Genomic DNA, 22,087 nt, shown 5'->3' on the forward strand with positions numbered 1-22,087 from the left:
GCAGTTTTCTATTTCCCCAGTAATGTCATACTGTGTCTTTACAGGTGGTTGAAGCAAAAGAGAATGAAACAAAGATCAACGAGGCTCGTGAGTTCTACCGACCAGCAGCAGAAAGGGCATCTGTTCTATACTTTATCATTAATGACCTGAGCAAAATTAACCCCATGTACCAGTTCTCTCTGAAGGTAAGCCGTAGAGCATTTTTAAAAAAATAAAATGTATGATATTTAAAAACAATAAGCGCTGGAAGTTGTATTACATCGTTGACCCATGATGCTTTTTGCAATGTAACTTGCTTTTGAGAGAGCTATTTGTAAATTCCAGTTTTTGAGAAATCAGTCGCTTGTGTTTTGATTGGTCATTTTTTGTGCTGAAGTAAGTTTCAGTAGATGCTTTATTTATTAATGTATAGAGCACCAATAACACATTGCCTTGTTGTTAATATCTCTAGTATGTTTCCACCAAGGTTTTTTTTTTCAGTTTTAAAGTTACTGTGGCTATTCTGGTATAGTTAGCCTATCAGTGCTGTTGTAACATATCCACCTGTGTATTCTGCCAGACCTTCAATATAGTCTTTCATAAAGCCATTGAACGGGCTGAGAAGTGTGACGAGGTGCAGGAGAGAGTTGTCAGCTTGAAGGACTGCATCACCTACTCTGTATTCCTGTACACGAGCCGTGGGCTCTTTGAACGAGACAAGCTAACCTTCTTATCACAAACAGCCTTCCAGGTGAGCAAGTCTGAGGCAGCCTGCCCGCAGTCATGAAAATCCATCATCTCATTGTATTAACTTCAATTAAAATGACTTCCAGATTTAAGATGGCATTAGGGTATATTGAGCACCATTCAGTCAAGGTTTTAGCTGTAGTTTTAGATGATGCTATGTTATGCTGTGCTCGGTGGATCACTGAAAATGTATAAAAAACAGTTAATTGTTTTTCACGAGACACACTGCATGTCCTTTTGGAACTAAATGAACTCCAGGCATTTGCAGTCCATTCTTTCTAGTGACATTTTTTTTTATGTAATTCCAAAAATAGATAAATCCCTACCTAGTAGCTGTGGTAGGCTACATTAATAATAATAATAATAATAATAATAATAATAATAATAATAATAATAATAATACAGTAACATTTACATTATCTACATTAGGTAGCTTGCAGGTCAGTATATTCCACTTTTACAGTTCTACCAGTTGCATTTATAATAACTAAATCTCTTACCTGTTAGATTCTTCTGATAAACAAGGCGATAGATCCTCAGGAGCTGGATTTCCTTCTGAGATTCAACATTGAGCTCAGCAGCAAGAGCCCTGTCCACTTCCTGTCTTCCCAGGCCTGGAGTGCCATCAAGGTAACTGCTTTCATCTGACATACTATTAGTAGAATGTACAGCTATGGACAAAGGCTTTGCATCACCTAGAATTTTAGGATTGAGACATTGGTTAAAAAAAAGAGACTTCCCTTTCTCTACAACATATTACAGTTTTCTCTTGGTTCCCTTATGAAAATGCCTCAGTTCATGAACAGTGTGGGTGCATTAGTCACTTTCAAGGTTGCAGTAATGAAGCCTCCTTTGTGTTGCAGACCATGTCCATGTTGGATGGGTTTCGGGGGCTGGACAGGGATATCGAAGGGTCAGCAAAGCGCTGGAAGAAGCTGGTGGAGTCGGAGTGTCCTGAGAGAGAGAAGTTTCCACAGGAATGGAAAAACAAGAGCTCTCTGCAGAAACTCATTATGTTGAGAGCTCTCCGTCCTGACAGAATGACATACGCAGTCAGGTCTGGCGTTGCTGTGTTATTGGACTTGCATAAACTGCTAGGCAATAAATGGAACAGCATATAAATACACCATATGTATTTTAGAAAGTGTTCTTTAGCTAATCCCAGCAGTGACCAGTGCTCAATGATTCAATCACAAGCTTTGCTGGCTGGAACCGCATGTCAACCAATCTGTTGTCGTGTCTCTCCACTGATTTCAGAGCCCATGCAAAAAGACTGCTGAATAAAGCAGCATAGGCACTTTTGAAGAAATTAGCTGATTGAATCACCTATGGTTATTTTAGACTGTTGTTGTTTTTTTTTTCCACAACATGGAAAAAGGATTTGCTCGTAGACAAAGTAATGTATTGCCTGCTGCTGTTTGGCTGCATATTTTCAATGTGTGGAAATAACTCTGCACAAGTTCTGTTTAAAGGTGCAATAACATGTTGAAATATTAAACTAAAATAGTAGAGGTCCTTCTTATACAGTTACTATAAAGTGTGGAATTACAAGAGGCACTTTATTACAATGTCCATTGCTTGTAGTTACATTTTCTCCTATTGAAAATGCTGCAATAAAAGGAGCCCCTGTCCCTGTATACTACAGCTCTTCATCATAGAACACAAGAGGAACAATTGTTTGTACTGTATGAAAAACTAGTAAGTTAAAGGTGATACAAAATGAAATGTCAGTGATGTAACAATTGGATTTCTTTTGAGACTATAATTGTGGTCTTTTGTACAGAAACTTTGTTGAAGAAAACATGGGCTCTAAGTATGTAGAGGGCGCCCGGATGGAGTTTGCTAAATCATATGAGGAGAGCAGCCCTGCCACCCCAGTGTTCTTCATCCTGTCTGCAGGAGTGAACCCTCTGAAGGACGTGGAGTCTCTTGGTATGGTAACAATAGCCATAATAATAGTAATTGAACAAATAACGGAATGATGATTCAACTAACTTTTATTTACTTGAGATTCATCTTGCCAATTGGTTGAGTGTGTGTAATTTCCGTTGTAAAGGGAAGAAGCTGGGATTTACCATTGATCTCGGGAAGCTTCACAATGTATCCCTCGGGCAGGGGCAGGAGGTAGTAGCTGAGAACGCTCTGGAAAAGGCGTCCCGAGAAGGACACTGGGTAATTCTGCAGGTGAGAAGTAACCATTTCTGGTTTTCCTTTTTTTTTTTTTCATTGTGCTATTAAGGTAATGTATTAACCCTTTCATTTTGAAGTCATTTTATATTACCTGATCTGCAGCCCCAGAGTATATCTAGTTTTATTTAAAGGGTAAGGTCACTTTCTAAACAAAGACCGGAGTTAATATTTTATGGTCCTTTTACAGAATGTCCATTTGGTGGCCAAGTGGTTAGGAACCCTGGAGAAGTTACTGGAGCAGTACAGTGAAGACAGCCACCCAGACTACAGAGTGTTCATCAGTGCTGAACCAGCAGCAACCCCAGATGAGCACAGCATCCCACAAGGCATACTGGAGAACTCCATTAAAATTACCAACGAGCCCCCTACTGGCATGCTGGCTAACCTGCACGCTGCCTTGTACAACTTTGACCAGGTAGGAGCTGAAAGTGGTCCTCATTGTTTCCTGTTAAAGTTAATTCCTATTAAAGATATATCTATGCACACACGCACACACACACTGCTGTGCAAAAGTATTAGACATGGTGCATTTTTCTACTCTGATGGATTATGATTATTATTTCAAGAGTGACCTTCATACTGTTGCTTTGATGGACAACGACACCTGTGCCTTCTGCCAGTTCTGTTGTCAATTCAACATTTGTCTTGTTTCTATTCCTTAAGAATATTATCTTCAAGTATTGCTTATCCTTGTTAGGTAGCTTCTTGGGTCTTCCAGTCCTGGGTTTGTCAATTACAGATGATGTTTCTCTGTACTTGTTAATTATGCTTTGGATACCACACCTTGAAAATCAAGAGATGCGAGCTATTACACTCAATGTTTTTCCTTGTTTATGCAAGTCAAGGTTGTTATAACAGTAGAAAACACTAGTGAAGGCTTTGAGTTAATTGTTGATGCTCATAATGCATCAGAGTAGAAAAATGCACCACGTCTAATACTTTTGCACATCATTGTATATAATTTAGCTTTGTAGAATTCTGAAGTACCAAAGCAGCTTGTCAGAATGTACTTCTTGATGTTGTCAGGACACCCTGGAAATGTGTGCCAGAGAGCAGGAGTTCAAAAGCATCCTGTTCTGTCTCTGTTACTTCCACGCCTGTGTTGCTGAAAGGCGTAAGTTTGGACCGCAGGGCTGGAACCGAAGCTATCCCTTCAACACCGGGGACCTCACCATATCCGTCAATGTCCTGTACAACTACCTCGAAGCAAACACCAAGGTATGAGATCTTTCATACAACAGCACATGAATCATTACATCCTTGTAGGGGCCAGTATTTGAAACACTGGAGATAGTTGTGATCGACTCGACAGTCATGACTGTTTGGCAGTGTGACTTTAATCGCTTTCTCACAATAAAAATAGCTGTAAAAACCCATGTAAATTTGAGCAGGAATCGTGCTCCTGGCTCGAGATTTCAGCAGTCCAGATCCAGTTTTTCTGACAATCTCACGGAATCTCTAGCAAAATGGTTGTACAAAATATATACACACTAACAAACACACACAGCATGTGTGGCCTCAGTTGCAAGGTAAACCAAATGTTTGCACAGATAAGATGCCAGTGTAAGTGCAGGCAAGCTCAGACTCACACACACGCCCTCTATTTTTAAAGACAAAAGACATGCTAATCGCCATTCACTTGACACAGTATTCTAATCAACCTCACGATTCAACACAGCCCAGCACAGTTTACAAAACTTAAATTACAGTTGTTAAAAGCAGAGATAGTTACCCCAGCAACAACGATTTAACTATCAAATTAAATACAATCCACTTACCTGGTTATATGTTGAGTCGCCCAGAAGCAGCACTGGAGTTCAGAAAACGATCAGAGAACACACAGCACGTTGCAAGGTAAAGCACATCGTTTAAATACTGTGTTTCGGCTGTGCAGATGTTTGATATGAACAATTAAACATAAAAGGGTTTATTTTCTAACTTACCACATGTAAAGCACTACTTAAAAAAATGAAAAACCATAATAAAATAAACATTTCAAAAGAAACTGGTGTGTAAACAGGTTTATGTACATAGAAAAGAATTGATGGCTGCCAGGTCCAGTAGAGCTCTATATAGTACCAGTCTGATTAATCCTACGCCTGATTGGTGCTTTTGAAGAACCTTATTCCGGATTTGTTTTGAATGTTCCTTCGTCTTCATGATGTAGTTTTTGTTAGGAAATGTACTAACCAACTGTGGGACCTCCCAGAGACAGGTGTATGTGACCTGAAATAATGTGAAACACCTTGGTGGACTCCATTCAACTAATTATGTGACTTCTAAAGACAATTCGTTGCACCAGAGCTTATTTAGATGTGTCATAGCAAAGGGCGTGAATACTTATGCAATCAATTATTTTCTGTTTTGTATTTGTAATTAGAACAATTTGTAGATTTTATTTTTCACTTTGACATTGTGGACTTTTTTTGTGTTGATCAGTGGCAAAAGCTCCGAATTAAATCAATTTTGATTCCATGTTCTAACACAATAAACTGTAGAAAAGTAAGGGGGGTGAATACTTTTGAGAGCCACTGTATATTCAAAATAAAAACATGTATTGTAAAAGGCAGTTCTAGTGTTAATGTAATTTAACTTTAAGATGTTCCACAAGCACACACGCAAATATAAATTCTAAATAGTAACACTTGTACTTGGTAGAAATTCTATTTTATGTAATTGTGTGCGTGTGTGTGTGAATGTATTGGAATGCTGAGCTGGGTTTCAGACACTCTGTAGTTCAGGTCATAACCAATTACTTTCTGTTGATGTTTTTTATTCTCTCCTTTTTTCAAGAATAAATGCCCTTCATTATGTTAACAAAACAGTAAAGTTGCATGTGAATATACAGAGGATTCATTAGGTAGGCAATGAAGCATTTTCTCAAATGTAATTACATGCAGCTAATGTGACAGTGCATAGCACTGCATAAGTGATCACTGCAATTAGTTTTGATGATGGCAGCAATTTCCACCACAATGCAGGTACAAATGATTGTGTTTCCTATATTAGTCATTGTTATGAATTCAGGACGCTGCTTTGCTTTGACTTTTTTTGTATCACCCTTCCCAACTGAAGCTATACAATGGTTTATGGTTGTTAGAATGAATAATACTTCAGAAAAATAAACTAGTGAAAATAAATAAATAAATAAACATAATCCCTATTTCTACAGTTGGCTTTATGCCTGCACAGGTACAATAATAATAATAATAATAATAATAATAATAATAATAATAATAATAATAATACTGATTTTTACTGGACAGTTTATAGGGTTTTAAACACAATGTATTACTTTTCCAAAAATTCTGCTTTGATGTACATATTTCTGCAATAATTGTGATTTTTTTCATATTTTTATTAACATATCCCTGGCCATAAATTAGTTTTGACCAATTATATTAATTTCACATCAGTTATGTATCAGGTCTTCCCGTAAAAATGTCTTCTGAATTCACACCATTGGTTGCTTCAATCTAACCTGTTCAATCAGAAACATTAAATTGGTTCCAGGTACCTCTCAAAGTTCAGAATTTTGATTGGTTCATCTGTCTGTCATCTTTGCCAAGATCTTGCCTGCTCTCTCCTGAACAGGTTAAGAGGGGCAGGAACAGGTTTATGAATATGCATAAAAAGTCCCATATAATGGCAATAATTAAATAAATCACATTTTGAGTACAAAGGTAAATATTCATATGGTTGGAGGTATGCCCCTGTGCATTTTTTGTCTTTGCTCTAACTTGGCAGGGGTCTGTAAAGAGGGTTTTGTGGTTTATATGGGGCTTGTCATGTTTCATGAACCTGGCCCCACCACTCTGAAACTGTGCCAGAGCGAGCAGGTTGGGCAAATGAACCAATGAAAATGCAGAGCTTTGTGAGAGGAGTTGGGAACCAATTAAATGTTTCTGATTGAACAGGTTGGATTGAAGCCACCGATGTGGTGAATTCAAAAGACATTTTGACAGGAAGACTCATAAGTGTTGTGAAACAAAACTGACCAGGGATATGTTAATAAAAATATCAAAAGAATCATGATTGTGTTACAAAAGATATTGCAGGAATACATACAACAAAGAAGATGCCTAGGGAAAGTAATGCACTGTGTTTTAAACCCTACAGCCTGTTTGTTCAGTAACACTAAGCTGTTAAAATGTGATTTTTTTTAAAAAAAAATTGTGTGTGTGTCAGTCCACCTGGTTGTTTGAGTGTTGTAATTACTTCTACCAGTTTTTTTTGTTTTGGTTTTTTTTCAAACATAGTAAAATAATAAAATGGTCAAATTGATTATGTGCAGCAGCTGCTTTTTTCAAAGACATATTCTGGAAAAGTCTTGGAGCAGCAGCAATGGCATTTGATTTGCAATATGTTTTGGATTGAAAATTCAATGTTTCTCCAATTAGAAAATCCTGATGTGTAAACCTTACTGTTAAGAGTTCTTATAAATAATTGCTGCATCTCCCCTGCGTGCAGGTCCCCTGGGAGGATCTGTGCTATCTGTTTGGTGAGATCATGTATGGAGGGCACATCACTGATGACTGGGACAGGCGACTGTGTCACACCTACCTGGAGGAGTTCATGCATCCTGATATGGTAAATATCCATTTCATCCTGGAGGAGCATTATTTCTATGTGTGTTCCTGAGAACTTAAGGTAGTCGGCAATCCATAACTATAACAGCTGTGAAAAGTGCTAATACATGTCATGGCCTGTTGCAGTTTTTTTAATTGATGACTGAGAACTACATGTTAGCATAATGCATTGCAACTGTTCAGAATATGAATGTTGTTGTGAATATTGTGCATAGTGGTGCACAGCATCTAGAGAACGAACCATCTAGAGCACCTCCTACTGATATTATCTGTAGTGATTCATCTCTTGTAATGTGTTGCTATGTCTCAGTTTTGCAGCAGAATAAGTATTTTAATGAACAATATATAGTTATATAACTATATAGTGTATACTGTACTTTTTATTGTACAAATTCAAAGGGCATAATAGGAGCATGCTATAGGCCAACCAAATTCAGACACCAAGCAAAATAATCTGTTATACAATGACAATATAAATGCGTGTAGCAAAGGAGAAGCCATACTAATGGGGGATTTATATTTCTCCGTATAAAATGGGAAAACCTGATGGGAAGCACGACAGCCGAAATTGAAATGGTAGAAATGACAAATGACTGCTTCCTAACGCAATTTGTCAAGGCACCTGCTAGACGGGAGGCATGCCTTGATTTAGTCTTTTCAAATAAAGAAGCCAGAATAACTAAAACAGAGGTCAGAGAACCGTTGGCAAACTCAGATCACAACATGTTCTTATTTGAAGTGTTTAAAACCCCAGAAGTAACAATTAAAGCTAAGGTTTACAATTTTAAAAATGTGTTATAAAGGAATGAAACAGAGACTAACAGAAGTAGATAAGGGTAACAAAGAAAACATACACAGAAAAAGAATGGCTATTTTTAAAAAATGTAGAATTAGAAACACAAAAAACAATTGCATCCCAAAAGTAGACAAATCAAAATCTAAAACAAAATGGTCAAAATTATACAACAAATATTCAGAGAAAAAGACACTTTACAGAGCATTTAAAAGGGACCAAGAACAAAGTACACAGAAAGAGTACTTGGAACTGCAAATGCAAGTCAAAAAGGAAGTTAGAAAGGCTAAGGGAGAGATAGAAATGAGCATTGCCCAGGGGGCTAAAACCAGTTCAAAAAAGTGTTTCCAATATTATAACAGCAAGAGAACATTCAAGGAGGAAGTAAAATGTCTAAGAGGTACAAATGGCAAAATCATAGATGCAAATATATTAAATGATTACTTTTCACAAGTTTTTACAAAGGAGGATACAGACAACATCCCCCACATGTCAACCTGTTCCTATCCAGTTTTAAATAACTTTAGCATAAGAGGCAGAAGTGTTAAAGGCACTAGGAGCTCTTAAATAAACAAATCCTCTTGGCCGGATGAGATCCTCCAAATAGTACTCAAAGAAATGAAATAAGTTATTTACAAACCGCTAACTAAAGATCATGCAACTGTGTCTTGAGACAGGGGTTGTACTGGAGAATTGCAAACGTAATACCGATCCACAAAAAGGGAGACAAAACCGAACTAGGTAACTACAGACCAGTAAGCCTTACTTCTATTATATGTAAACTTATGTAAACTATAATAAGATCCAAAATGGAAAATTACCTATATGGTAACAGTATTCTGGGAGACAGTCAGCATGTTAGGAAAGGGAGATTGTGTCTAACTAACCTGATTGATTATTATTTAATTTTTTTTATTTTTTTGAGGATGCAACATCGACAATGGATAATTGCAAAGCATGACATGGTTTATTTAGATTTCCAGAAAGCTTTTGACAAAGTCCCACATAAAAGATTAATTCTCAAACTAAACGCAGTAAGGATCCAAGGAAATGCATGCACATGGATTAGCGAGTGGTTAACATGTAGAACACAGAAAGTACTGATTAGAGGAGAAACCTCAAACTGGAGCGAGATAACCAGTGGAGTACCACAGGGATCAGTATTGGGTCCTCTGCTATTCCTAATCTATGTTAATGATTTAGATTCTGGTGTAGTAGGCAAACTTGTTACATTTGCAGACGACACAAAAATAGGAGGAGTGGCAAACACTGTTGCAGCAGCAAAGGTCATTCAAAATGATAGACAGAATTCAGAACTGGGCAGACATGGGAAATTACATTTAATATAGAAAAGTGTAAGGTACTCCATGCAGGCAATAAAAAATGTGCATTATGAATACCATATGGGAGTTACTGAAATTGAAGGAATATATGAAAAAGATCTAGGAGTTTATGTTGGCTCAGAAATGTCTTAATCTAGACAATGTGGGGAAGCTATAAAATGGCCAAAAAATGCTCAGATACATGGTGAAAGTGTTGAATTTAAATCAAGGGAAGTAATGTTAAAATTTTACAATGCATTAGTAAGACCTCATCTTGAATAGTGTGTTCAGTTCTGGTCACCTCGCTACAAAAAGGATTTTGCTGCTCTAGAAAGTGTGTAAAGAAGAGCGACCAGATTTATTTCAGGTTTAAAAGGCATTCCATATGCAGACAGGCTAAAAGAATTGAATCTCTTCAATCTTGAACAAAGAAGACTATGTGGCAATCTGATTCAAGCATTCAAAATTCTAAAAGGTATTGACAATGTTGACCCAAGGGACTTTTTCAACCTGAAAAAAGAAACAAGGACCAGGGGTCACAAATGGAGATTAGATAAAGGGTCATTCAAAACAGAAAATAAGAGGCACTTTTTAGAGAGAATAGTGAGGGCCTGGAATCAACTCCCCAGTAATGTTGTTGAAGCTGACACCCTGGGATCCTTCAAGAAGGTGCTTGATGAGATTCTGGGATCAATAAGCTACTAACAACCAAATGAGCAAGATGGGCCGAATGGCCTCCTCTCGTATATAAACTTTCTTCTGTTCTTATATGACGGGAAGAAACACAGTATTTATGACACTGGGTATCTGATACATGGGTGCTAGTGGCCCTACCACATTTATTGTATTTATTCCCCAACTACTGTGTTTGTTATAAAGCTAACCATTTTGTGTAAGCACATCCAGTAGCATTTCTTTGGAAGAAATCTGTGCCAGTGCTTCCATGCAATGGGTTTCTTCTGTGTTTCTGATGCCTTTCTGTTAATCATAATCCTTCCCCCCTACAGCTAGAAGGGGAGCTCTTCCTTGCCCCTGGGTTTGTTGCTCCTCCAAACCTGGATTACGTCGGCTACCACAAGTATGTTGATGATGTGCTCCCCTCCGAAAGCCCTGTGCTGTACGGCCTGCACCCCAACGCTGAAATCGAATTCCTGACGGTCATTTCAGATAACCTCTTCAGGACCATCCTAGAAATGCAGCCTCGGGACTTGGCCATTGGAGAGGGCTCAGTTCAGACTGCGGAGGAGAAGGTCAGATATAGTGCAGGCACCATGTGCACTATTCACACAACCAGAATCTATAGGGGTGTCTAGGTGATAAGCTGCCTGACATGTGGTTTTATAATTACCATTTCTTCACCTTCAATTCCTGTGCTACGTTTCTTCCCAACAGAATATAGTGATACACAAAATAACAATCTTTCATCTTTAATAAATGCAACAAAATATGAGTGCTGTATAAGTATTACTTTAAAATGCATTTTGGGGAATTGAATTACCATTAACATAGAGTGAATTTTAGTGCAGGAATGCAAAAGTTTGAGGGTGAGTAATTTGTAAGGAGAAGTCAGCAGTCCTTTAGTGTACTTAAAATGATATTGTATTGTGCGATATCTGTAAAAAAACACAATTCTGTCTGCAGAAATGAAGAAAAAGGATTGTAACAGATTACTTCTCATTAGGTTAAAAATGTTCTGGATGATATTTTGGAGAAACTGCCTGAGGACTTCAACATGCATGAGATAATGCTGAAGACGTCTGAACGCACTCCTTATATTGTCGTCTGCTTCCAAGAATGTGAACGCATGAATTTATTGATTCATGAAATAAGGAGATCATTAAAAGAATTGGACTTGGGTTTAAAGGCAAGTCATTTTATACAAATTTTAAAGTTATGGTTTTATTATTTCAAATACTTTGACAATATTGAGAATATGAAAAATGCTACAGTAAACAGCATTACAGTTGTTTTGTTTAGAATTATGATCGTCTGAGCAGAGGCTGTAATCAGTTAACAACACAAGACCCATACTTGCCTCTTGACTTCAGAACTTGCTGTTTAGTTTATTGGTCAAGTGTTCACCTTTGAACCACATGGTTTGCACTTTGCATCCAGCCCTTGCCTTCCCATTCAATTCAATGGGCTGAGATGCCAGTTCGTTAAAAATCTGTTGAGCAAAACTCTGCTTACATTTAAGCTTATCGAATCCAGTAGGTTCAGAGACGTTACAGTTTAAGACTAGGTCTTAGTGTCTGTCAAATGTAGCGTACATACTGTATAAGCATTTCTTTCATAAACTTCCCAGTGATTCTGGTTGACATGGTTTTGAGGTTTTTTAAACACAGAAAAATCATCAGACAGATTTCCTTTGCTGCCACTGCTATTTTCTGTTCTGTCTGTTTGTGTTGTTTTTGCACTAATATGACAAGATTTAGGTATGGGGTGGGGCATGTGCCATTTCTTACTTAACATACTGTATGCTCCTGGAACCTTCCTGTTTTGTGATGGGATGCACCGACAAGTTCCATCCAATCAGAGGTTGTGATGGAACTTTCAAATTCCAATACCCGGGGTGACAGAAGAGGTTCATATGCACGTACTTAAAAATAGGGTGCACACTGTAATAATAATGGGGATGATTAAAGAAATGTTGCAAATTATCATGGGTCATTTTAAACATTTCAGACAACTTTTCTTTGTAAACCTTGTTTCTTTGTGTATTTTCAGGGAGAACTGACAATCTCTTCAGAAATGGAAGCACTGCAGTCAGCTTTGTATTATGATACTGTGCCAGCATCGTGGACCAAGCTAGCTTACCCATCTACATATGGGCTTGCACAATGGTAATACTCAGAGATCATCATGACATCATCGAAATGCGTACTTAAACTATATTTCATATCTGAACAGTACAGCTTGCTTATGTAAAAAGTATTTCATCTTTTTTGTAGGATCAATGACCTGCTGCTGCGCTGTCGTGAGCTTGACACTTGGACACAAGACCTTGTCCTCCCTGCCGTTGTTTGGCTGTCTGGGTTCTTTAATCCTCAGTCATTCTTGACATGTGAGTATTAATAAATGGTACAATTCTCGTTTATGTATAGTCAGTTGTTGAGCTGATATTTGATTTTCATATAAAAAAAATCAAAACAGCGGTACAAGTTACTATGTTACTTCAAATAGAAATTAAGAGCATTTATGGTCATTTATGGTTTAAAGGAACATATTTACAATATCTTAATTGTTTCATTTATATTACCAGACAGAAAAAAAAATGGTTTGGGTTAAGGTCATATGTACATTAAGTAGGTGTATAGCAAACTAGAAAGACAATGGGGGTAATTTCTGAAGTGGAAACAGACCAGAGCCCCAAAGTGTTTTCATTTCAGCCAGAATTCTTGTAATGCATTGGTTTCACTTATTACCATGCAGGTAAGACTTTCCAAGTGCAGCACCACAGATCTATCTTTGTAAATCTACTCCTTCATATTCATATTTTCATAATTTTTTTCAGCCATTATGCAAAGCATGGCTCGTAAAAATGAATGGCCTCTGGATAAGATGTGCCTCACTGTAGATGTAACAAAGAAGACCAAAGATGATTATGGACATCCACCAAGAGAAGGGGCTTATATTCATGGTTTATACATGGAAGGTAAATGTCTCGCACTGCTTTTAGGTAACCTTTTCTAAGACAAGTTATTTATTTTATATATAAAATAAATAACTATATATATATAATATTATACACACACACGGATGAAGGCTATATTTCCATTCGGGGGAAAAAAAAATAATGCAATTTATAGAAGTCTAAAATAGCAAGTAAAAGCAGTTTACTTGTTTCAAATCACAATACTACAGTAACAGTAATACAGTATAGTAAAAACGAATAATGTAGTTACTAACATACACCATGCACTCTTGGGGAATCTAGGTGCCCGATGGGATGCCCAGTGTGGTATCACTGAAGCATGGCTGAAGGACTTGACTCCTGCCATGCCAGTCATCTATGTCAGAGCTATTCCGATTGACAGACAAGAAACGAAGAGCATGTATGCGTGCCCTGTATACAAAACCAAAACAAGAGGGCACACCTATGTCTGGACTTTTAATCTGAAGACCAAAGAGAAGCCGGCCAGATGGATCCTTGCAGGAGTGGCGCTCCTCTTGTCAGTGTAATTTTTGCAAAAATCAAAATTTTGTAATTTTGTTTTATTTTATTTTTTTTATACTATGATATTAGTTGGCTTACTCTGGTGTATATTGTAATGTAAGTTCATATCACAAAACCAGATTTAATAAATGTATAGATGTGTTTATTTAAGACTCACATATGTACTAAAGTAAACTACAGTTTACATTTTCAAAGTGTCTTTCTGTCAAGTGTACATAAACCACTGTTAAAAGTTAACCATACTAACAAACAAAACAGTATCTCTATCACTGGTAATGATCCTATATATAAAACATTTTTCACAAAAGTACAATCGTAAAATAAGTCAGAAAAAGACCCTTCAATATCTTACTTTTTTCTTTTTTTTTTTTTAAAAGCATTAAATGTTTGAGTGCAAATAAAACTTCTAAGGGTTTAAACAAATATGCAACTATGCACTGGGATCAACATGTTTCTTAACTAGACTTTGTCTTGAAAAAGAATCTAAAACAAACCCAATAGACAACGTTTGATATCCAATTAGAATATTTTCATACATTAGACCAGTGGTGCACAACTCAGGTCATGGAGGACTGGTGTCCCTCCTGGTTTTTGTTGTAACCATACCCTAAATTGGTTAATTGGACCAATTAAGCTTCTAATAAGGTCCAATAATGTACTTTAGGGTGCAGGTGGAATAAAAACCTGCAGGGACACCGGCCCTCCAGGACCGAGTTGTGAATCGCTGCGTTAGACCCTTATTGAAACTCCTCCAGCATTTTGTTTGTGGAGTGTTTCAGTCGTACTAAATTTGTAGATTATTCAAAATATAATTATGTGACTGCAAAATATAAATGGCTTAGCGGTAGGTCAGGTCAGTGAAGGATAGCATATATTTTAATTTTAGTCTCAGAGATTAAACAAGAATTAGAACTATAATCAAAGATTTTACAATACAGCTGTTGAACTGTTGAAAAGGCTCGTCAGTGTTCAACTAGAATGATCTTAAACTGCTGAAGAATTCCAAAAGACAACAACTCTGGTACAGTTGTGGGGCCTCACTTTTCCAATGATAGCTCTTTCTGAACGCTAAACAATAGAAAGATAACATGTAAACAAGTCTTGCTAAAAATAAGAAAAATTCAGACGCACTGAGGCAGTGTGAACAACGAAAGTAACAGGCAAGGAACACAGTATGTCGTTAGGGTTAGAAGAGAAAATAAAATCCCCAAATTACAAATAAAAGGAGCACTAAAGCAGACACACTCTACCAGTTTTGCATTGCTAAGTTAAATTATGGCAGCAACATTACATGAAGGAGAAAAATAGCATACCTTTCCAAGTATTCCTTAACATTGTCGTGACCGTAGAATTTGGCCATATGGATCAAGATGCCGGTGGCACATCGGCCATCCCTTCTGCGGCAGAAGCTGCAGTTGCAGACACCTCTACCTGGAGGGCAGACCCACAGCTGAAAAATAAAGTGCACCCATTAAAATACGAGTACCCTTCAGATACAATGCCTTCATTTGGGCTCCAATTTCTGTGTCTTTCTGCCATAAATCATAAATCCTCTATAGACACTGATAACTGGTTTAAACTGGGTCACAGCAGTTTGATCCATTCTTAAAGTAACCTAACTTAGAACTGAAGAAATTGTTGTGCAATAGCGGTCTTGGTACATTCTTGCATAATAAATATTTTACAAAAACTTGCTTAGCTCTGATGATTTGAAAGCATGGTGTTGCCTCCTGCTTTGAAAACAACAATGATGTGACTTGCCTGTATAATACTGACAAGGTTTACTGTAGGCCCCTACATACAGTAACATATAGAACTTCTTACTGCTATACTGCTGTACCCCATTGGCCCACTCCAAAGCGGGATCTTTTTTACACGCTCATTACGCACATACAACGATGATGTAATGCATGTGGGACTGCTTTTGAAGTGAAAAAGTTACGAATTTCGGTGTGACACACGTATTTCCATAGTCGTTACACCCAAACAACAAAAAGACACCAATCAATAAAAGCTAAAGAATATACTTACAGGGTCTAGCAGTGCTGATTGCACATCTTCCCCATAGCGATTGCGAAGGCAGGGCCCACAAAACTGGCCTCTCACACCCCAACAGCTGGAATTCCTGCAGACTGTTTTACTGTCCGTGGTTTTCTGTCTGCACTGATGACAAGTGCTCCCCTACCGAGAAACACAAAGTGACACATGCTTACAAGGGTTGATTATGATCCGTAATGGTAAACAAGCTCCTAAAATAAGGAACTTACGTTAATCTTATCGTAAAGTTTGTCTTTAAAGGATATGGCTACATTCTCTAGTTCCTCTTCAGTTATGTCTTCCACAGAGCGCTGATCGCTGTGTTTAGAAAACCTCTTTTTGGGGCTGCCACTGCTCATCTCTTCATCATTCACCTGGAAGTATCAATTCTATTAGAAATATGGCTAAGCTGTACTGTAGTGCCTTTCTTAGTGGACCACCATCACAAAGCACTTTACAAGACAGTGAGGAACAATGCATAATACATTACAGTGAGATACATGACATAGTACATTAAATACAAACATTAAAAGACAATGCAAATACATAAAATACAGGCATAACACATTAAATAAAAGGCTAGGATGTGAATTCTAAACATTGTGGATGCGTGTGTCAAACCTGAAATAGCAATTTAGACAACAGCTAATAACAGATACCAGCCTTAAAGGGCATTGAAAGCAAAAATGAACAAGTGGGTCTAGAGAGTTGATTTGAAGCGAGTGATTGTGGGAGCTGCACGTACTGAAGCTGGGAGAGAGTTCCCCCGAGTTCTCGGGCCAGGTAAGTGGACTCTTTATGGTAAGATAGCACTTTACAAGATTCGACATGAGGAAACAGGTCATAATACATTACAGTGAGATACATGACATAGTACATTAAATCAACTTAAAAGACATAGCCAACTTATTATGTACTAGGCATCACTGTAATATTAAATTGGAATTTCTGATACGGTTTATGTGACTTATGTCCATCTTTGGGATGATTTTCCTATCCTCAACTAGAATTGGCAACACCTAATTCACAGGTACCAGCTTTAGGGATTAAAATCTGTGCTCGATTTTGGCTCCTTTGGTCGCGCCGGCCTTGACGTTTTTAGCGAGTGATTGAGATCGGACGAACTAAACTTGTTCACTAACAAGCCGGGTTCCTAGTTTCGACGAGACTCAAGGGCTCTGGCCCGGTAAAAGTTAAAAGAGCGCTCTCTGAGCGTGGTGCACTTTTGCTTGGGTATAACAAGCAGGCCTGAGTCAGAGGACCTCAGCTTGCAGGCAAGGACATAGCGGGTCAGCAGGTTGGAGAGATAGCGCATTTAACACAATGTACTGGAAGGATCCCCCACTTTTTACCCACAAACATGCCTTAAAAATAAATCTTCTTGATATTTAACCTATTTTCTCAGTTTCTTTTGGTATAAAAGAATAGGTTTAAATGGAAACCTTAGTCTTTCTCATTGCTGCTCTCCTGCTAATGCTGTTCAGCTGCTCCATTAGTTTGGTAGGCAACATGGAAAAGCCCTCCAAGCCAAACCGCTCAGGGGGTCGGGCTCTCCGGGAAGGGTTTCGACGCCCGCTCTGTCTTTCTGGAAAATTCTTTAGGGATTTTTTCTGTTTCTAAACAAGAGAAAATAAAAATAAATAAATATACTGGGACAACATACACATCAGCCAGAGTTGAAAGGAAACGCCTTCACTTGTGACCTCTCCCACGCTTTAAAAAAAAATAAAACATTTTAAAAAAAGACAATAATTTAGGTTCCATATTCCTGGAACTTCTTCCAGAAATGTTTTCTGGGGAAAAAAAAAAAAATCAATTTCCTATACTGTTGATGTCCATGCTAATTCTGACAGTAATTTATCAAAGAGATCATTGGCTTTCACAGCCAATTCGCACTGAACATAAAGAAAGGTTGAAGCAGTTCAAAGAAAATTCTACATGTACAATGTGTTGTACATCACAACACTGCATTGAAATGTTCAGATCTGTTAATTACCGTTATGATCTATACAGATATTGGCGCCTATACTTACACAATTACATTTAGTCAATGCTACTAATTAGCTATACTGAGCTGTACTCACAGGAGTTGTACTGGGTGTCTTCATATGGAAAAGATCAGGCATGGAATTCAGTTCTGCCAGTAACTTGGCAAGCTGCAAAAGCAAGAACATAATGAAACAAAGGTTTAAGTCATCCAACATTTTAATTTTATTTTATTATTATTATGTATTATATATTTTTTTTAATACATTTAGTGTCCAGTTATAGTTTTTGCTCCCAATTTGAAATGCCCAATTGCTTTTCTCCTCACCAAAGCAATTCCCCACATGGCTCAAGAGACCCGAAGATTCAGTGGGCGTTCTCAGAACAAGCCAGCTTCCTTTTTCACCCAGGATCAAGAGAGGGTGTCAGCGATCTACTGACTTCTGGAGGACAAAGGCCAGCCCTGCAGGTGTCTGCTTTGAACTCACTGGGCGCCTGGTCAGCAGGGTTCGCTGTAGAGCGATAAGGGGAAACAGTCCCTGATGGTTTTGCCTCCCTAACACACGGGAGTGGCAGAGTCAATGCAACGCTCCCTTTGGAGTCCCCAACAAAGACTGGCCTACTTTGCACAGCCAGGACGCAAACCTGTGCTGTATGACTAACCCTGCACACCACGCTGCTGCGCTTCTACCAGATGAGCCACTTGGGGACCCCGTACATTTTACTCTTTTAACACAATAAAATTTTATCTGCTGACTTTGTGTTCACCCCAATTGGTATTCTGTTTCGAGACACTATACACAGGTTAAAAAAAAATACCATGTCTTTGTTTTCTTTGATGTTCTTTGCCCGTTTCTGTAAAGTGTTTGGCTGGTCTGCTGCATTATCACAATCTTCTTCAGGTTCAGAATCAGAGTGTGCTCTCTGGGGCTGTGGTTTGGCTTTCCCCTTGCGGTTCTCCTCCTCCTCCTCCTCCTCCTCAGATTTCAAAGACTCTTTCTTCCCCTTTGCTAGAGGTGTTCCAACTGTCTTCTTGACGGGGAATTTGAATGCAACACAAAGGCCGGAGACACTCTTCTTTGGAGGGACTTCTTGCTCGTCATCAGAGGAGAAACTAATGTCCTCTTCAGAACCAGAATCCATGGACTGGGAGAAAACCTAAAAGCTGAATATAGTACATTATGTTTTTATACAGTATTGTTATGATGAAATGTGCAGTTAAACGAGAAAAACTAGTACAAAACAACAGTACATTACTTAACAAATATTAATACTCGCATTACACTTGCTCAGTTATACGAATACGATGCAGGCTGTTATATTAGCAAAATACACTGAAACACTGGGCCATATGCCCAAATATATAGCAGGTTTCACAGAGAGCTTGCTTCCATTTCAAAATGCCCCAACTTATAATAGCTGTGGAGGTGTGCCAAGTCTACATTTGCTTCTATTAAATTTCCATATTTTTTGAGTAAGGCAAAATAGCTTTTGTAACAGTTACAATACAGGCAAACCTTTTTAAGTTCTTACCATGGATTTCATCCAGTCATTGAGTTGCAGATCCCCCTCTGTAAAGCCCTCAAACTCCTCATCCTTGGAGTCTATGTCCTCTGTAAAAACCTTCACCAGCTCCTCAGTGATATACATGGAGCGAAAGCAGAGATCCTGAAAATTCAGTGAAGAAACTTAAGACACTGAGCTGACCCACAGGTTAGCTTGTTATATCTGCTTTGCCACTTCATTCTGATTATTGTCAACAGCATATGTAATGCTACCCAGTTACACAGCTGTTCATATGGGAGACCAGCTGCTAAACATGCCAATAATGATGGTGGATTTGTCAAGCAAACAAACTTTCTGCAAAGACTGGACTGAAAACAACTAAGCGGATTTCACATGCAGTAAATTCACATTCACAGCCACCATACGGTTTCTAGTTTTGAATACTTACAATATGGGATCCAGTTCCTGAAAACAGAAAACTTGTGAGTATTCTTTCTAGCAAGGTAAACCATGTGATGCTCTCATGAATAGTCTCTTTTAGTATAAACGGTTTAATTGTGAAAAACACATTCAGTCTACCAGTTTGACTGGAGTCTCTCAGTTTAAAGTACAGCACTGCTGAAAATTCAAAGCAACTATTTTTTTTTTGCAAAGTATACATTACTAAGTGCAAATGTGTGTAGGTGTTCCCCCAATTATGTTGCAGTGTATTGTAACAACCACAGACACACCACACCACATATCAGAACTACCCTAGGCACACCTGTGAACTTAAATGGAAGTTGAAGAATGTTTGTTGAAAGTTAGAAGTGTGGGAAGCACAACTGTTTATTCTTCAGGTGGTGTTGCTTTACTCTTTCACTGGGTTTTCATGCTGTTTTGGTGACTGTCTTGTAGATGATTCTTTGTTAGTCTGCAGCCTAGGTGTTCAACTAGACTCCAAGCTTTTATTTGAAAACATATCTCTTCAGTGGTAGACAAGGTTTTATTAGTTAAAGAAAATTACCAGCGTGTCGTTTTCTGCTTCCTAGGGATGCTGACATTATTGTTCACGTATTTGTTGCGTCTTGTTTGGACCAAGCGGACAGAACACATTGCTCCAGTCCTTAAGCGTCTGCATCGGCTTCCTAACCAGTCCCGTGTTTCCTTTAAAATATTGCTGCTGACCTACAAGGCTTTGGATGGTCAGGGTCCTAGTTATATAAAGGACCTTCTTAGCCCTTACATCCCTGGGAGGCAGCTTAGATCGTCTAACTCTGGACTGTTAAAATGCATAGTTCAAAAACGCGTTGCGCTCGGAGGGCGTAGTTTTATCTGAGTTGCTCCTTTTCTTTGGAACGCACTACCAACATTCATTAGAGACTCCAAAACAGCAGCCAAATTTAAAAGTACCCGTAAGATGCACTTATTCTCCGCTGTATTTTTTTTTAACTCGCTGACTCTACTGCAGTCCGCACTGTTTATTATAATATACTGTACTTTTATGATGACTGATTTAGATTGACCTATTTTATTGTATTTTATTTATAAAGCGCCTTTCTGGGCAAGCCATCCCAAGGCGCTTTTAACAAAAATAAATGTATGTATCCATAGAATGTTATGTAGCTATAGTATTTTCTTACTGATTAATTGTTATTCATTGCGTTTTGTAATGTTGATTTGTGTTTGATTGTTTTGTACACTGCCTTGAGACACCTGGGTGTGAAAGGCGCTATAATAATTTAAAGTTATTATAATAAGTTATTGTTTAGGTTAAAGTAGCTTTTGGGAAGCAGCCCCCTGGGTCTGTATATACGTATACCCCCAGCCCTTCAGATGACAATACTGAGTGCCATGCTTACTCCCTTAACCCAATCCAGTGACTGGATGCTGTCCCAGCTATCCTCGGATGATGTTTCGATTGGAAGGGAATTCCTGAACCCTTTGAAATCTTCATCGTCACTTTGAGTTTCAAAAATCTGTAACAGTGCTTTGGGTACCTGTACATAACATGGGAGAAAGGAACTTTTCTTAATATGCAACAATGTATTTAGTATATGAGAATTCAGAGGAAAATATGCAGTTCAATTTTACATATTAACTCAACATGTAATGCCCAGGTGTTTTTATTTACTTATTTAATTAATAATTATTTATTCGGCATAGCATTAGTTACTGGACAGTACAAGGTTACAATGGAAAATTAATATTTAAATACAATATGAAATAAAACGCAAGAACAAGTTAAGTGTGTTAGCATAAACGTTTTGAATGCGATTACTGGGGCCTTGAAGCTGTCCAAATACAGCATCATTAGTAGTAGCCGCAGTATTAAATCAGAATAACGGATAGGATACAGACTACTACATACTACTGTAAAAATGTGCTGTGTGGTGAGTGATGCGTGGGCGTGTGCATGTGCTTTCACCGATAAACCGAAACTTAAAAAATATACCTTTTTTTTTTTTAATTGAACGTTACAGGAAGCGTGTTTTTGTTTTGCTTAACTGATGGTTTATAATGTAATAATATATATTGTGTGTTTGCACAAGAAGCAAAAGTGCACTTAACAAAATCAAACAGAAACTGGTAACACTAGTCATGTTACTTCAAATGCATAACAGGTTGGTTTCCATTTAAAAATAATAATAATCAAGTCTGGATGCAAAAAAAAGAAAAAAAAAAGAAAGTCTCCAAACACAACATGCTTTCGTCAGACGTTACAAATAACTCCAAGATTGTAGCTCGCGTGTATAAAACTCACCTTTGTAGATACAGGCAT

General features: G+C 37.9%; 2 protein-coding genes across 2 annotated transcripts in view; one reads left to right on the forward strand and one right to left on the reverse strand.

The window, feature by feature from the left end:
• Nucleotides 1-14,392, forward strand: part of LOC121313602 (dynein heavy chain 11, axonemal-like) — a 69,042-nt gene extending 54,650 nt beyond the window's left edge. The window contains exons 68-82 of the mRNA XM_041246303.1: nt 45-185; nt 560-730; nt 1,234-1,356; nt 1,590-1,783; nt 2,510-2,658; nt 2,783-2,910; nt 3,104-3,331; nt 3,943-4,134; nt 7,387-7,506; nt 10,628-10,870; nt 11,302-11,484; nt 12,348-12,463; nt 12,572-12,684; nt 13,135-13,275; nt 13,558-14,392. Of these exons, the coding sequence (XP_041102237.1) occupies nt 45-185; nt 560-730; nt 1,234-1,356; nt 1,590-1,783; nt 2,510-2,658; nt 2,783-2,910; nt 3,104-3,331; nt 3,943-4,134; nt 7,387-7,506; nt 10,628-10,870; nt 11,302-11,484; nt 12,348-12,463; nt 12,572-12,684; nt 13,135-13,275; nt 13,558-13,802 (2,487 nt within the window). The 3' untranslated portion in view covers nt 13,803-14,392. The remainder of the gene's footprint in view (nt 1-44; nt 186-559; nt 731-1,233; nt 1,357-1,589; nt 1,784-2,509; nt 2,659-2,782; nt 2,911-3,103; nt 3,332-3,942; nt 4,135-7,386; nt 7,507-10,627; nt 10,871-11,301; nt 11,485-12,347; nt 12,464-12,571; nt 12,685-13,134; nt 13,276-13,557) is intronic.
• Nucleotides 14,393-14,448: 56 nt separating this feature from the next.
• LOC121309537 (cell division cycle-associated 7-like protein) lies at nt 14,449-22,087 on the reverse strand. Its single transcript, XM_041242519.1, has 10 exons — nt 22,070-22,087; nt 21,147-21,305; nt 19,354-19,488; nt 18,640-18,966; nt 17,919-17,990; nt 17,277-17,450; nt 16,065-16,208; nt 15,829-15,978; nt 15,111-15,247; nt 14,449-14,865 (listed from the first exon to the last, which is right to left on the reverse strand). Exons 1-10 carry the CDS (start codon nt 22,085-22,087, stop codon nt 14,835-14,837), a joined length of 1,347 nt encoding a protein of 448 aa, XP_041098453.1. The 3' UTR covers nt 14,449-14,834.

This window comes from Polyodon spathula, chromosome 3 (assembly GCF_017654505.1).
Source record: "Polyodon spathula isolate WHYD16114869_AA chromosome 3, ASM1765450v1, whole genome shotgun sequence".
NCBI classification, from domain to species: domain Eukaryota; kingdom Metazoa; phylum Chordata; class Actinopteri; order Acipenseriformes; family Polyodontidae; genus Polyodon; species Polyodon spathula.